Source organism: Athene cunicularia (genome assembly GCF_003259725.1).
Source record: "Athene cunicularia isolate RWA chromosome Z unlocalized genomic scaffold, athCun1 chrZ_part1, whole genome shotgun sequence".
Lineage (NCBI taxonomy): Eukaryota > Metazoa > Chordata > Aves > Strigiformes > Strigidae > Athene > Athene cunicularia.
Genome location: NW_020799142.1, coordinates 32,564,419 through 32,580,625, shown reverse-complemented (window position 1 = coordinate 32,580,625; position 16,207 = coordinate 32,564,419). Strand labels below are relative to the sequence as shown.

The 16,207-nt window shown below is 43.3% G+C and overlaps 1 protein-coding gene across 4 annotated transcripts in view; it reads left to right on the top strand.

Annotated features, from left to right (window-relative positions):
* Window positions 1-16,207, top strand: part of LOXHD1 (lipoxygenase homology domains 1) — a 145,813-nt gene that overhangs the window by 117,319 nt on the left and 12,287 nt on the right. For all 4 annotated transcript variants that reach the window (XM_026865647.1, XM_026865648.1, XM_026865649.1 and 1 more), the window contains 2 exons: window positions 4,403-4,580; window positions 10,476-10,661. In XM_026865647.1, coding sequence (XP_026721448.1) covers window positions 4,403-4,580; window positions 10,476-10,661 — 364 coding nt within the window. The remainder of the gene's footprint in view (window positions 1-4,402; window positions 4,581-10,475; window positions 10,662-16,207) is intronic.

Here is a 16,207-nt window from a genome sequence, read left to right as displayed (position 1 = left end):
ACTGCATTGTAAGTGGCAATAAGTTTTAAATGCTGATACCTAATCCTCTAGAGAGAACAAAATATGATTAGTGATGTGTTGGGCCACAATGAATAGTGTTCATTATTGCTATGCACAAAAAGATACACTGAAAACTCTGCAAAACTGAGAAATACTTTTGGATCTCGTCACTGCTGAGAGAGACATAGAGGTTGGATATTTTCCTCTGACCTAATGCTGAATGTCATCTTCTTCCACAAGCTACCATGACATTGCTCTGTGTTTCTGAAAAGTCAGAGAATAGAACCATAGAATGACAGAAGGGACCTCTAAAGGCCATCTAGTCCAACCCCTGCCATGGGCAGGGACATCTTCACTAGGTCAGGTTGCTCAGAGCCCCGTCCAACCTGGCCTGGAATGTTTCCAGGGATGGGGCATCCACCACCTCTCTGGGCAACCTCTGCCAGGGCCTCACCACACTCATCGTAAAAAATCCTGTGACTTCTAATTAGGAAACTCATCTAAATGCATGCTTTGGAAACCTCCTCCTGGGTTAGCCAGTTCCTCAGTCCGCATGGCAAATTCACTTGCTGCCCAGAGTCTTAGATACAAAGTTGAAAAGCTAGAAATAAGAAGGGGTGAAAGCTGTCTGAGCAAAATAACGAGAACTGTGAGACTGTTAATTCTGCAGAGTTGTTTCCCTCAGAATTTTAATGTTACTTTGTGCTGTCAAAGTCAGGCAGATAAGAAGCTGCCTTAATGAAGCACTAATTACATTGCATTCAGACGTCACAAATAATCCTTAATGTGGGACTTGGTCTTTATTCAGTTCTTTTTCCTCTGTATAAAGGAGATGAAGGAAATCTGAGACAATTCATTATATAGCTGAAGCTGAATGTTATTCTTTGCAACAGAGCAAAGTCTGTTTGTTTTACAGTCAGAGGACCCTGTCTTTAAGCGAAGACAAAAACCTGTGGTTGAGTCTTTAAAGATGAATCCCAGGACCTACGTGTTTTGGTGTTAGTGGGGTGTGAGCCCCTGTGGAGGTAAATCAAATGATTGGACATGTCAGACTGTTCAGTTACGTCATACAGTGCACAGTTAATTCCAAGTTGCTGGTTTAAAGTTCCTGTCTCTTACGATATTTTCTCAGCTGCAAAGAAAATTGCCAACATTTTATTCATACACACTGGGCCTGCCTTCTTTTCACTGTTTATAGGTGTTCTACAGCCCAGTTAAAATCTGTGAATAATTAGCAATAAAGTTTGAGCTTAAAAGCATGCAGGATGTCCACAGAAAGTTCTAGGTATCCTAAAAAGTTGCTTAGATGCAGTGTAAAGTAGGAGTCTCATTGCCAAGTGGTAGCTAATTTTTCTGAGTAGAACAGACAGAAAATAAAAATAGTCCTAGCTCAGCTCCCTGAGATGACTTCCTTGACCCTCACAATCCACATCAAAGTCCTGCATCATCCTGTGTGTGTGCAACATGCACAAACATCTCCTGGTAGGATGGGATTCATTTTGTGCTGCGTTAGTCGTTGAAAAAGCGATGTTCAGCTTGCACCTCTTCTACCAAACTATTTAGTCCTCCCCTGTAGTCAGCAGAGAGAGGGATCTGTGAGAGGGAGAGACGCCTTGACTGGCTGTTTTCCTGTTCCCAGCTGGGGTGGGATGCATCGCTTCCCAGTGGTACCCAGCTCCGAGCACTGACCGTAGGGAGGGCCAGCACCATCACTCTGGGCTGGATGCCCAGCCTCAGTTCATGCTAGGTAAGGCAGGCATCACACCCACGCCGTGAGTGAGCAATCAGTCCGCCACGGGTGTCCTGCTACCTCCATGTGCTGTGATCTCCCTTGAGCAAACGAAGCTCCTACAATAATTCTTTTTTCTTGCCTGCTCCTCTCCGGAGCACCGTCCCAGATCGAGAGAGCTCACTCTGTCTGTGCTAACTGCTTACATGATGCTGCATATGGATGAAATCACTCACCCTGGGTCAGGGGCTGGGGGTGGAAAGAGCAGGCATTTTGCTCTGGCGGTTTTAGTAGCCAGACAGTTTTTCCCAGACAGCATCTGGAGTGTTGGACATGGGCTGGTTATTTCTGAGAGGTCTGATCTCTCTGTCTGCCAGTGCACTCCAGCTGGCAACTCTAATCTGTTTCTACCTCCCGCCGCTTTCCTGACATTTCCCTGTAAGCTTTGCTCAGGACGTTTTGTTACTAACACTGTCGCTGTCATTCCTGAGCAGGGCAGAGGTAGAGCTGGCTGAACTTTTTCCAGCAAAGAGTTTATGCTCCGAGGGCTAAAAAAAAAAAACCAAAAACCAACAAACCAAACAACAAACCAAACATTTTCAGTCAACCTGAGATTATTCCCAATTCAAATTTGTTTTACCCAAAAAAGGTTTTACCCAAAGAAAAGTTTCTAGGTTGGACTCCTTAGAGAATGTAGACCTCGTTCACACATCCTTGAGAGAGGAAACTTCCTTCAGGTCTGCGGCGCAGCAGAGAGGGCACCAGCTGGGTTGGTGGAGACCTGATTCCTGCTTGGTTCGAAGCAAGGATTTGATTCACTATCTCTTGACTCACAGAGCAGTTCCCTGACCAAAAAATAACAGTGTCACCAGCTGTGAATAAGCAGCTTTTTAGAAAAGTGGGATAGCTTCAACGGTGCAAGATGTCCTGTACCTCTGGGAGGAAGGTGCTGTGTTATAGATCCCTGTATAGCATCAGGCAGAGAGAAAACCCCAGGTGAGTGTCCCCCCCAAGGAACAGTACAATGCACAGATAGCACGGCTACTGCTTCAACTTCAGTGTAGCTACTGCCCTCTTTAAAATAGTTTTTTATAACCTGGAGCAACATTCTTCTTTTGAACTCCTAAAGGCTCCAGCAAAGCTTGGCTGGGGTCAACAGAAGTGCATGGACTGGGATACATGCAGTTTGAGGACAGAATTTGAGCACATTTTATCTCAAGATAAGTTTTATAAGTTTCTTAAGCTGATATATGAGAGTAGGGCAGAAGGTCACTAAGATAGTGAAGGGGCTGAAACATATGGCATACAAGTAAATGGCGTTTTTAAACCTTGAGAAGAAAAGACTAAGGGGGAATCTAATTGCGGTCTTCTGCTGCTTAAAGGGAGATTGCAGATACCAACGATCCCGTCTCTTCTCAGAAGTGAACAGTGATAGGACATGGGGGCAACAGTCACAGGTTGCAACAGGGAAAATCCTGACTGGATATAAGGAAAAGTCTTCTCAGTGTGAGTGATGCAGCCTTAGGATGTTGAGCCACAGTGCTGGAGGAATCTCCACCCCTGAAGGCTTTCAAAACTCAGTTGGACATGGCAGTTAGCCCTGTTTGGAGCAGGAGGTGTGACTAGACACCTCCAGGTGTCCCTTTTAATTTAACATTTTCCACGACGCCATGATCTGTTTCTTCCTAATATCGTGTCGCACTTCTCTGACGTGTTTGGGCTCATGTTTCCATGGCCTTTGCAGAGATGTGTCTTGCAAGGCACTGTTTCTTGATGCACTGCTACACTCGGATATGGTTTCTGTTTCTCTTAGATGGGAAGAAAAATGCTAATTTGCAACCCTCTCTCCTCCCTTCCCTCCAACTCACCCAATTTAGTGAGAATTTCCTGCTAGGTTTTTGCTGTAGGCAAGTGTAATGCCTTTTTCCCAGTAGACTGATGCTCCACTGGGCCTGGATTCAACACAATACATAAAGGTGGATATTTTGTTAGGTTTTTGTTGAAGCAACTCACTGGTTTATTCTAAATAGGTTTCTATTCTGTTCTTATCACCACAGCATCTGAGCTCCTTCCCATGGCACATTAGACAGTGTGACTAATATCTGTTGCATACTGTTTGTTCTGTCACCTTTTCCCAGAGGGAGAAGAGTGTGAAGCATTGAGTTTTGCTGGCCTAATTTTATCTTGTGCATTGTTTTAACTTGTTTGGGGTTGGTTTGTATATCTCTACAATGATTGCTGTGTGTTTGAACAGAGGAGGTAGGCAAAAGAAAGATACTGTGTGCTTCAAGGAGAGGTGCTGAAATTTTCAATAATTCTCTGTTATTTCTTCTTTAGATTTAATTCCACGCTGGCTTCCAGGAAAGGTTTCTCTTACAGATGAGCTTTGTCTGTAATTTATGTCAGAGGAAAAGATTCTTTCTGTGCTTTACCCCATGTGTGTAAAGGTCCAATATTATGAAGACTATTTCTCAGACAAGTCACCACAGCAAATATTGTCCATAGCAGAGAGCTCCATTTAGCCCAGAAGAGCTCAGTACAGGTTTTGAAGCCATGACCAAGCTCCACCCATATCCTACCACACTGCACACTTCATGGGTTTGATGTTTGCTCCCATTCAGATGGTAGTTGAAGTTTAGCTGAAGCCACTTTGTTTATTTTCGCTCTTCACAGATCATCCTGAAGAACCTGACTAATCAAGAAGTGGCCACATTTACTTATGGTGAATGGCTGTCCAAGCTGAAAAATGACAAGGGAAGTCTTGTGTGTGAGATGCCAGCTGTGATAAATGATGAGCAGATGATGGAAGACACGACATACACTCTTCAGGTTAAAACCAGTGATGTTGGAGGCAAGTCCGTGGTGGATATTTTATGACTTTTCTAGTACGAAGTTTGATTTTTAGCAGTGGAAAGCATCTCCTGCTCAATTTGCAATTATGTTCAAAAAAGCATAATTTAGCCCTGCCATTTTGGCTGGATGTTGGTCATAACTGTTATACTGTGGGATTCATCCTCATCTGAGCACTGGGCATAAAATATTTAGACACAAAGCCTAGATTTGACCACTCATTGCTTCCTCTGAAGACACCTTAATAGAAGCTATTGCCAGATCATGTTACAATGGTCAGGAGCCCCCTTTTTCTTTTTGGTCAGGTCAGGTCCATCCACGTAGGACGGAAACAAAAGCTACATTCAAAACTGGTGTGCTCCAGGTTTTCAGTCAGCACTATCTACTTTGGCCAAAGAGACGAGCAATAATTCACCCTCCTTTACAGAGTGTTTTGAGACTATTTATTCCAGGCTGTGAAAAACCATCCCTAAATGCACACCAGATAGAAGAGGTGGAATAGAGTATAAAGAAAGCTGCAGAGCTTCAAGTGCCAAAAAATGGGATTTCTATGTCATTTCCTGGGATCACTGCCTCTTTTCATGAGAACTTCTGTCAGGCTGCTGAATGAAAGCTGCAACCACATACAAGCTGCCTTGTGCCAAAATGAAGCAAACTAGACATTATCTTGCAGACACCTTGTTTGAAAGGTTGACCCTCAGAGGGGATTCTGCCACACCAGTGCACATAATCACTTCCTGATCTCTACCTCTGGGTTGGTTTGGGATTTTTTTTTTTTTTTTTTCACCCTGGATTTACCAGTGGTAATTTATGCAGCTTGAGAGGTTTGATCTGAGAACATCAAAATTCTCTCGGCAGAATGTCTTCGTTCACCTCACCATTTTTTATCTATCTTATCTGCTCTGCCTGCTGCTTGTCTGAAAAACTTGTAGTGAAATACGAAAAACAAAAGAGAGAGAGAGGGAGATTTGTTTATGTATCTGGCAATCCATCTAGTATAATGGTAGATCTTTTTGTGACCTTTTTGTGAAATCCAGCCCTAACTCACAAAGGCGATGGAAATAAATAGAAATGAGAGGAGAGTAGAAGATGACAGCAACAGCAGACAGATCTGCCCTTCCCATTGAATGAAGGATGACGGGTATTAATGATGAAACATTTTATTTTATTATGAACAATGACAACCAATAGGAAAAAGCAGATTACAGAGAGGTTTCAGGGAGTCTGTTTATGATTAGATCACACAGCACACTGACATAATGCTGAACTTTATCCAGCTTATCTAAAGAGGGTACAAGTCATGAACCATCTCCCCTCTTTGATCTTTATGTATTCCACGATTATTCCTGGTTGGACCAATTCAGGAAAAAAGACATTTTATCCTGGGTGGTTAGTTTAAACAGGTTATAATATTTGCTGCCACACTGACATTGGCTAGGGACACCAATTCTCCACAGTGAATAGAATCACATGTGTTTACTTCTAAGTATATTTCTGAAATAGCTTTTAACTTTCAAGTGAACCAGAGGCATTGAAACAAACAAAAAACGAAAATGTAGGGTAGGATTCAACTCGCCTATTTGTCACTCTCCAAAAAATTATACATGTAGTCTCGATCCTTCTAGTCTAGACTGCCAATGGTCAATTCATCTGGGAGAGGAGTCTTAATCAATGCTCTGGATCATCCTCTGGAGGGTCTCTGCCATTCTCTCTTCATCAGATTCAGACAAAGACCGCACAGTTAAGTTAGGCAAGATGCCTAAAATTAGGGAAAACAAAACCCATTAAAAATGTCCTGCAGCAAACTAGAAAGCAGCAGTTGTTTCTTCCTCACTATACACACATATTTAAGAACAGTCCTGTTTTATTTTTTCCTCAGAGAATCTTTCTGAGTTACAGTTTGGCTTCCCAGAAGTCATTCAACTTGGATGATGATGATGTAACATCAGAGAGAGTCTCTTTTCTTGCGAAGATCAAATCCAGAGGCCACCAGAAGTGCCTCACATGGCAGCTCTCAGAGTACACAGAGATAAGGGGAGAAAAAGTTGTTACTGCAGACACAACCTAAGTCAGATGTGTAATCTTTGGTTAAAATCAAGACCTTGATTTACTTTTGGTCTTATATGAGAAGTAACTCACAATCTCTTTTTCTTCAAGGTGTGACCCACAGACAGAGCTGCAATAGAGCTGGACCACCTGATGCCTCTTTCTGTGGCACAAAAATGTCCTCACTTGTTAATGCTGATTTAAACAGACTTTCTGTATTCTATATGCAGGCATCATATACATGGTTATGCAATAAAGATGGAGAAAGAATAATGCTGCTTTCTCATTTTCCAGGCATTAACAAAGCAGGAAGTTTTTATCTCTGCTGTTATAAGAATAATTATTATCTTGTCAGCTCAGTTACAGCCTACAAATTACATAATTTAAGACAGTTGGTGCCTTATCCAAGTCTCTGTTAAGTCAAAAAAAGGACATTTTTTGGCCTCAGAAGGCTGTGACTCAAGCCTACAGTTTGTTTAAAAATGGTGCAGCTGCTCAATAAGAATCATAAAAACGTAGACACTTGTTGGAATGGACCTTTGGAGGTTATTTTGTCCATCTTCCTGCTCAAAGGACTATTGCCAACACTAGGTCAAGTTACCTAAGACTCTGCCCAGCCAAGTCTTGAACACCTCTAGGGATGGTGATGGCACCACCTCCCTAGGCACCTAATCCACACCTGCACCATTTTCCTCAGAAATATTCTTTTTTCCTGATGTCCAACCTGAACCTCCCCAGCAATTTGTGACTATGGTTCCCTGGCATGTGGTCTGACATCTCCACAGCACATGCCCCCGTCATCATTATCATGGTCTCTCCACATGGTCAAGGGGCCCTCGTTCACCTGCCTTGGCTCATCACCTTTGGCTTCTCCCCACAGTTTTGTGCCCCAGCTCTTGTCCATCTTGGCAACCATCTGCTAAGCACTCCTCAGTGTCTTAACGTGAGCCAGGGACCCAAACCGACACCATTGTCTACGTGTGGGCTCCTCAGTGCTGAGCAAAGGGGATCAGACCTTCTCTTCAGCTGCTGGCCGTGTTCCTCCTGCCGTAGCCAAATATGTTGTTTGCACTGAACACTGGGAACTTGCTGTTAGCTTGGATTCAACCTGAATATGAATGTTACCGCTACAACCATTGGGTCTCCCTCAGCTCCCCAGCACGTACACGTGCAGGTTTTATTCCAACCCAGACAGAGAACTTTGCATTTCTCCTTTCTGAACTTCATGGGATTTCTGCTTCCCCAGTCCTCTAGCTTCTCAAGGTCCATCTGTGTTGGAATCACAGAATAATAGAATGATTTGTGTTGGAAGGGACCTTAAAGATCACTTAGTTTCACAGGCAGGGCCACCTTCCACCAGCCCAAGTTGCCCAAAGCCCCGTCCAGCCTGGCCTTGAGCCCTTCCAGGGAGGGGGCAGCCACAGCTTCTCTGGGCAGCCTGTGCCAGGGCCTCACCCCCCTCACAGGGAACAATTTCTTCCTTGGATCTCATCTAAATCTCCCCTCCATCAGTTTAAAGCCATTAGACCTTGTCCTATCCCTACACCCCTCGATAAAAAGTCCCTCCCCAGCTTTCCTGTAGCTCCCTTTAAGTACTGGTAGGCCACTATGAGGACTCCCTGGAGCCTTCTCTCCTCCAGGCTGAACAACCTTAATTCTCAGCTCTCAGCTGCCACTCAGCAGCTCTCAGTTCTGCCATTCACTCCCCCCAATTTAATGTTATCCAGAAATCTGCTGAGGATGCATTCTGTCATTGCTCAGGGTGTTGATGACAAAGTTCAGCGCTGCAGACCCCAGTATTGACCCATGAGCTATTGCACTGATTGCCAGTTAAGGCTTGTGTAACCACAGTGCCTTCATCTCTTCATTTGTCAAATTTGTTACAGTTCCTAAATGTGCCTGACAGCTTCCTGGAATTAACAACAACAACAACAACAACAAATAAATCAGAGAATCAAATAGGTGAAGTGTACATTGATTCAGCAATTTCTGTTCTTTTCTTCCCCATCTCCTGCTAATTGCTTGTGAGGGAAATGTCACGGCATGAGGCCCTCATAAGCTTCTTCCTGCAGGGAAGGTTTTGCTAAGAAACAGTTGGTTCTATGCTTTTTGAGACCTTACATTAATTGGAAGCCTGCTCCTTGTAAGGAAATGGACTTCAGTTTGCTTTGTTCCTCACCTCAGCAAACTTTAGGGTCATAAAAGGTACTGCCAGATGAACTGCGTGAATCCCTGATGCTTTCTCTTCCTTCTTAAGTCCTTCCCAGGGAACTGCTGAAAATTAGACCAAATTTAACATAGACAATCTTTCACATGGACACCAAATGTTGCTTTGCTTTTTCTCTCCATCATTCTTTTTTTCACCTTTTTTTTTTTTTTCCCCCAGTATTTTTTTTCAATCCTTCTATAAGAAGATTTGTGATTTATTTGTAATTTCTGTATTCAAATAATCGTCCTGAAGAAGTGGTAGCTGTCTCAAAAAGTTTTCTGTGTTCCCCCCACCACCACCCCCTCCTTTGTCTCTACATTGTGTTGTGAATGGAGCTGTGGGAAATACTGTCCATGTGGCCCAAAGTGGATTTACGATACTCTTGTGTTAGAAATGGCTTGGCAGGCGGTTAGAGTTTTCAAAGCTGGGCTATCTAATGGAGAGCAGCAGCTGCTGAGTTTCTTTGTGACACGGATTTGGGTTTGACGATCTCATTTTCATTTTCCAAAATTTAAGGGCTTTGGTTCTGACACAACGACAAATGTGTGCCCAAGTGGAATCAAATTGCTTTCTATGAATCTGCTTTTTTATTATGGCTTCAAAAATAAAAAAGCAATCATTTTGGTCAAATTATAAATAGTGCCAGGTAAAAATGTTGTAGTGCTTTCAGCTAAAATGTTTGTAAGGTTACTGCAGGTGATGATTTGGCCTTGAACTCTCCAAAAGTAAGGAAAAATGACAGCATGGCTGTTTTCTGCAGCAAAATGTAGGCAGTAATGGGCATGTGAAATTCAAGGTATTAAAGATCATATTAGAAATTATTCTTTTCCTAACATAGACATATGAAGAGGTGGGAACTGATGGGTCAAACTGTTCTGTGAGGAACTGGAACTTTTTCTGTTAAATGCAGCATGGGCAATGTTTTGAGAAACATGAATATAGAAGGAAGACCTATGGGAGGGGAAAGTGTGCCACAGGATGCCGCAGTGGTTTGGTTGATGATCTGCACTTTGCTTTCAAATCCCTGTGACACACAGCACCGGGAGGGCAGTATGAGACAGAAGCCATCTGAAGTGTCCTGGGTGCCACAGGTCACCTTGGAGGAGAATGCAGAAGGAGACCACAGTGTGGCAAAGGGACCGCGGCCCAGCGGGAAGCCCAGGATGATGTGTGCTAATGCTTTGTAGCTAGAAAAGTTAAAATATGTTCTTTAACACTCTTTCATAGATTGCTGGGTAAGTCACTTCGTTTCCCAAGCCACCTTGGAAAAATGGGAATCACGACCCATCCTCTGCACCGTGACGTGATGCACAGTGCTCCATCAGAGGCAGACACTCCCGCTTCCTATTAGTGCTGCTATCATCATGGTCACCATACCCTGAATGCAAGGGTGAAGCATTCCAGCTGTATTTGGGGGAACTGGCTGAAAGGGCTGACTCGTTTACTACCGTGGGGTGTCCTCCTTGCAGGATCTTGCACAAATTCACTGAAATTCATCGGCTGTGCCCAGAGGAACATGAGTATTGCTGCATCCTCTTTCAGGCTGCCTCTGCTGACTCTATTTCCAGGCAGTTGGGGGTTGCGTGTCAGTCCTACACAGCAGGCTAGCTCATGACAGCGTGCCTTGCTTTCTCCTTCCAGGAGCAGGCACCGACGCCAACGTGTCCTTGATCCTGTTTGGGGAGTACGGGGACAGTGGGACCCTGGCTCTGAAGGAGTCCAACAAGTCTAACAAGTTTGAGAGGAACCAGATGGATGAATTCAACTTCTCAGACATGCTGAGCCTGGGAGATCTCTGCAAAGTGCGGATCTGGCACGACAACAAAGGTCAGAGCAGTGACGGGGGGGTGGGGGAAGAGGTCGGGACAACGTTTTCACTCGAGGAAACACATCCTCCTCTGTGGATATGAGGCAGGCTGAGAGCACTGCTCCCACCTCTGCTGCAGGCTGGGTAATCTCAAGGATTTTACCTGGATCCTGTGTCCCAGCTTGCCTGTCTAGACATAGCCCCTACCTGCAGGAGACCGTCTCCCTGCGTGCTGGTGTAGTATCCTCTCTAAGGCTCCTCAGCTTCAGTCGGAGCTTACAGCCACCACTGCAGCACAGGTAACGATTGCTCCTCCAAAGCAAAGCCATCCAGCTCATTATCCCAACACACCAACTCTACTAATGCAATATCTTTTTCACAGGCCAGTATGGCACATTCCTAGCAATTTAATGCTGTCAGCCTGACACCGACACATGGGGTAATGCAGCCTGGCATAACATAGTGAGCTTCGGAAGATAGAAATAAAGATCTGTGCCTGTCTTTACTAAAATCACTACATCAGCCGGTGAGTCTGCAGTGCCCTGCTGAGAGAGAGAGAGAGATATTCTGACATTTACCTGCTGCTGGACACCCTAACTGGTATCACAAACAGCAGAGCAGCACTCAGGACCACTGTCACAGTCATTTGTGTTGTTATTCAGGCACCAAGAGCATCTTGTAACAAATGCATCACTCACACTGCTGCGATGACTTCTCATCCCATCCCATATTCATCTAAAATAGATGATCTTGCATTAATAATGACTTGCTCGCTAACACCAGACCCTTGCTGCAGCCCAAAGGTGAAGCTTGATGGCTCCCATAGACCCACCTGGGACAGTGTTAACAAGGTGGTTTGGGCAGTAGTATTTATTGAAGTCCTGGGAGAAATGGCAGCAGGATTGCTCAGTCATTACCTGGTTGTTTTGAGGCACCTAGTTTATGGCTGGGTTGGGGTTATATGTCAGTATGCACGCATCCTGGCCATCATCATCTTGACTTCTTCAAGCTGTGGCAGGTGGGAAAGGCTGCATCTCATATGATGTTAATAAACGATGCTGCCTCTGGATCAGACTTTCCCACTCGAGGTTTGCTTCCTTATTTTTATTAAAAAAAACCCCAACAAAATCTTATTGTAGCCTGTCTGCTTGCACCTAACATGTTTGTTTTATTCCCAGCCACTGCAAGATTTGAGCTTGTATTTATTACTCCCACAACACAGGACAATTTAGTTGAGTAACCTCTGTAATATCATGTTATATAGCTGGCGCTAAATGCTGTAAGGAAGCTGTTTTTACCTGATTTCAATTGCCAAAACACTTACTTATTCTTTGAATCAGCAGTTTAGATGCAGAAATGGAAAGGACTATCAAAATGCCCACAAGAGTTTTAGCTCAGCAAACAGTTGCAAGGCTGCTTCAGCTATCCTTCTGAGAGCAGCCAAGAAATCAACATGGACTTGTAGATTCATTTTCATATATATTACCAACCGAAATGTCTACAAAAAGAACATTTTCCTCAAGAGGTATTGTGGCTCCCCAGTGGTTGGTCGTGCTAACAGAATTAAAGAGACCCACCAGGTCAGAGCTGATCCTTAGGGCTCAGGCACACGCACAGGCTGGGATGTAGGAAGATGAGAACTGGGTCAGACTGAGGGTCTGTTGAGACCAGCAGCTGTTTCCAACAGCAGCATCACCGGGTGCACAAGGAACAGGAGGAACTGGGTGAGTATGTGTAATCCTTCCCCAATCATCTACATCTTACTTTGCATAGCTCAGGGGATTTGCTGAATTAGATAACTTTTTCATCCATTAACTTTCAGTGAATATTCTCATTCAGTTCCTTGTCTGGACTCTCCACCATTTAGCACCCATGGCATCCCTTGGCAATGAGTCCCACAAGTCTGCTCTCTGTTGCTTGACGAGCAAATCCTGTTAATCTAGATGGTTTTGCTGCGTTTTCCTTCTTGATCAAGTGATCACGGTTCCCCTTCTCTGCGCCACCGATGATGTTGTTGATCCAGGTTGGGGAGTTACCACATTGCAGCTGAGCTATGGTAATTGCTATCTGCATGCTCTTGATTAGCGGCAAGGGGAAGACACAGAGTTTAGCCTTAGGCTAAGCAGTAAATAGGCTCAATTAGTTTAAATTTTCTGTGGGCTAAGATGTAAGCATGTACCCAGATAGCCACCACAGGCCAGATAAAATAGTAAACTATGTGTCCTGAACCTGAAAAAATACTTTATGAATATAAGTGCACATTGCAACCTCTTTTCTTATTTCCTCATATCACTGGTTTACCTTTATAAAGAATAGTTAATGGGGCTTTTACCAGACCTAGCTGACTGCAGGGTTAAACCCTGGACAAACAATATGCTCAGGTTTTGCTCAGAAAAAAAATGTACTTTTTTCTCCCCCCAGAAAGGAGGACAACTGTAGTTTAAAACTTAACATATGTTGTGTTCATTGTTCTTGCATTAGTCATGTGAAAGGCATATCCTATCTAAAACTTCACACAATGCAGCATGACAGTTTGTTGGGTGGGTAGAGTATTTATGACTACTGGGATCCCCAGCTATAGCTATCTTCTGCGTATATGCCTGTGCTCTCTATACAATTTATATAAATTGGCTGTGCCACTGGTTAGAAATTCCTGGCTCTATTTTTTGGAAGGAGTAGTGGGGTCAGGGGTCAAGGGTTGTGTATGTTTTTTGTCAGATACTTGGGGGACTTTGGGTATTAAATAAAAATGTGCTTGTATTTAGCATTACTTTGAGGCATTATATGTTGATCGTTCTTTCCTTAGGGTTTTGGTTGGGTTTTTTTTTTTTAGAACTAAATGTTTTTCTGCCAATGGTCTGTGGAAGACCTAGCATCACATTGGCCTAACCCATTACTCCTCACATGCTGAATGCTTGGATCAAGGTTGATATTCTTCTAACTTTCTTAATAATCAGCTTCAATGACAGCATCAACCTGTTCTGACTCACATGAGGTGCCTTTAACACCTATGGGCTAGTTAAGGGAACTACTAACCATCACAGGGCTTATTTTTCTTTCAGACACCACAGGGTCCCAGCAGTAACCCAACCAACCTGCCCCCATTTCAGGATAAAATACATTTAAATGGTTTATCCAAGGTGGGCAATACTTCACCATGATGTCCAGCTCAGCATCTGTCCTCATCAGCGATGTTTTGCTGCAGTGGCTTTGCTCCCAGTTCACATCCCACTTTTGTTTGTCCTTTCACTGAAATTTGACCGCAGTGGGGTGTTCAGAGTTGAAAAGACAGTAATTGCAATGGCAAAGACTGTCAGAAGGTCTTTAAATTGCAGACACGGCATTTGCCTCCTCTGGAAAAGCATGTCAGTTTTATGGTCCCACTTTAATGTTTTTAAATGCCGTTTTCCCCACAAAAAAACTGCCGAGTGGCATCTGTGTATGAGATAGAAGGGATGAATGAAGTCCCCATCTAATTGCTCTGACTTCAGTAAAATTGATTAGGGAGTAAGTCAGCGTTCATTTGGAAACAGGCAGTTTAGAGACATTGCAACTGCAATTTGAAGGAACTCGTTCCTGATTTTTTAGATGTTTAGAGCTCACCAACAAGGGTCTGGTAACAATGAATTGCTGTCAATGAGATCTAGTTTTAAGTTTTGCTCCATGTCTTTTTATCTTGCCCCTGTTTACTTTGAGATACTGATGTTCAACCCAACATATTTAGACTCCCTGAGCAAACTTAATCGTTTCCAGATTCCCCATCTCCTGATCTCAGATAGGCACTATGTATTTTCTCATATCTCAGTTCATTTACTTCTACATTTATGCAAGATCAGTATCTGTAGGTCTGTTGAAATGCTGGCTTTCTAAATATAGGCCTCAATTTTTTCTCTGGTTTAAGAACTAAATCACCATTCTGGAAGAAAGGCTTAAAGTTTCTCAATATCTCAGTAATGGAATTATTTACCTAGAAAAAGCTTTTGTTTTCCTTTTTTTTTGTTTTCCTTTTTCTCCTTGCAGAAGGAGATATGGGAAATCTGGATTTAGCTCCCTCATCTGTCTGAGTAGATTTGAACCCACATGATAAGCAGTCTTTCTAAAGTTATTAATTTCAGATTCTTGATTATCTCAGTTGCTATCAGCCAAGAGGAGCCAGGAAGAGTCTAATTGCAGATAAACCAGACTTCTGTCTGTTATTACAGGAGCAAAGACAGAAGTAAATAACAAAATTCTGCAGCCCAGCTTCTTCTTTACCTCAACAGGGCCCTTCCCTCAATTACACCAACTGCTATGATATTGTCTAATTGAGTTTTAAATAGCCTAATTGCCCCAGCAACTCCTTCTCGGTGGCTCTTCCAATGGAGAGAGGATCTCATTCCCCCTCCTTCATCTGTACCCAACTCAAAACCATTATTATACCTTCATTTTTCCTTCTCTTTCTCTGAAGGAACTACCTTTTTAAGGAGTAGTATCTTGGATCAGATTTTAAATTTCCCAGGGCTTGAACATGCAGCACAGGACCTTTCCAGATATATGTTTCTGCAATTCACAGGCATGATTCCAAGCCTTTTGGGCACTTGTAGGCCATAAAATATTAAAATAAACCTAAAGATCTGCCTTTTTAGCCCTTTGTAAGGATTTAGTCAGCTATCAGACTTGAGAAGGTCTTTCTAAGCCCCCTTCTCAGTGCTTCACTGTTGCCTCATAAACTCTGTTGATCCATGGGGCAGATTTGTTGAATACTTTCTGCTTTAAAGAAAAAGTGAGAGGAATAGAAATAGATGTGTAAAACTGCCCAAGGAGAGGAGAGTCATTCATTCCCCCTGTTCTGTTGATGGCTCAGTACAGAGGAAGACTGTGTCAACTCTTGCATCTTTCTGGATGAAATCAACGCCTTAGACAAGGCACAAATAGGCATGCAAACTGCAGACCTGTGGAGCATGCCAACAACTGTGTCGTGGCTGCTTAGCCCTTCAGGTTGCCTAAATCTGGCTTCAGCCCCTTGGGACATCCTAGCACTGACCCGCAGAGCCCACCCTACAAGCCACGTACCTTCCTCTCTCTTCAATGGTAGGTTTTTTCCTTACGCTCAACAGCCCTATCACAAAGATGTGCTACAAGCATGACAGTGCAAGCAGAAGACACTGCAAAGAGCTCACAGTCCAGGCTTGACATAAAGTCAAAAAAAAAAAAAAAGTAAGCAAACAAACCAGCAAATTTGGAAAGTGAAGACTTCAGTGTTGATGTTGTGCAGTCATTCATTTCTTCACAGTCTCCTGTAAATGCAGAACCCTACTATGGAGTAGAAAGAGCCCAAAAGACCGAATATAGCTGCAGAATTATTAGTTCTGTAAAAGCTTTTTTCTACAAACCTTCTTTGCTCCTCTTGGGGACAAATTATCCTGCATCCTTGTTAAATGCTTTTCATCAACTATGGCTCAATAAAACACAAAAAATGCTTCAATTGCGAGAATATAATTTGAGGAACAGTTATATCTTCACTCTGAACTGTTAAGTGTTTTTGCACAGGAGTAGTTTAAATGTAAGGGCAGGGGAGGGGGGGGGG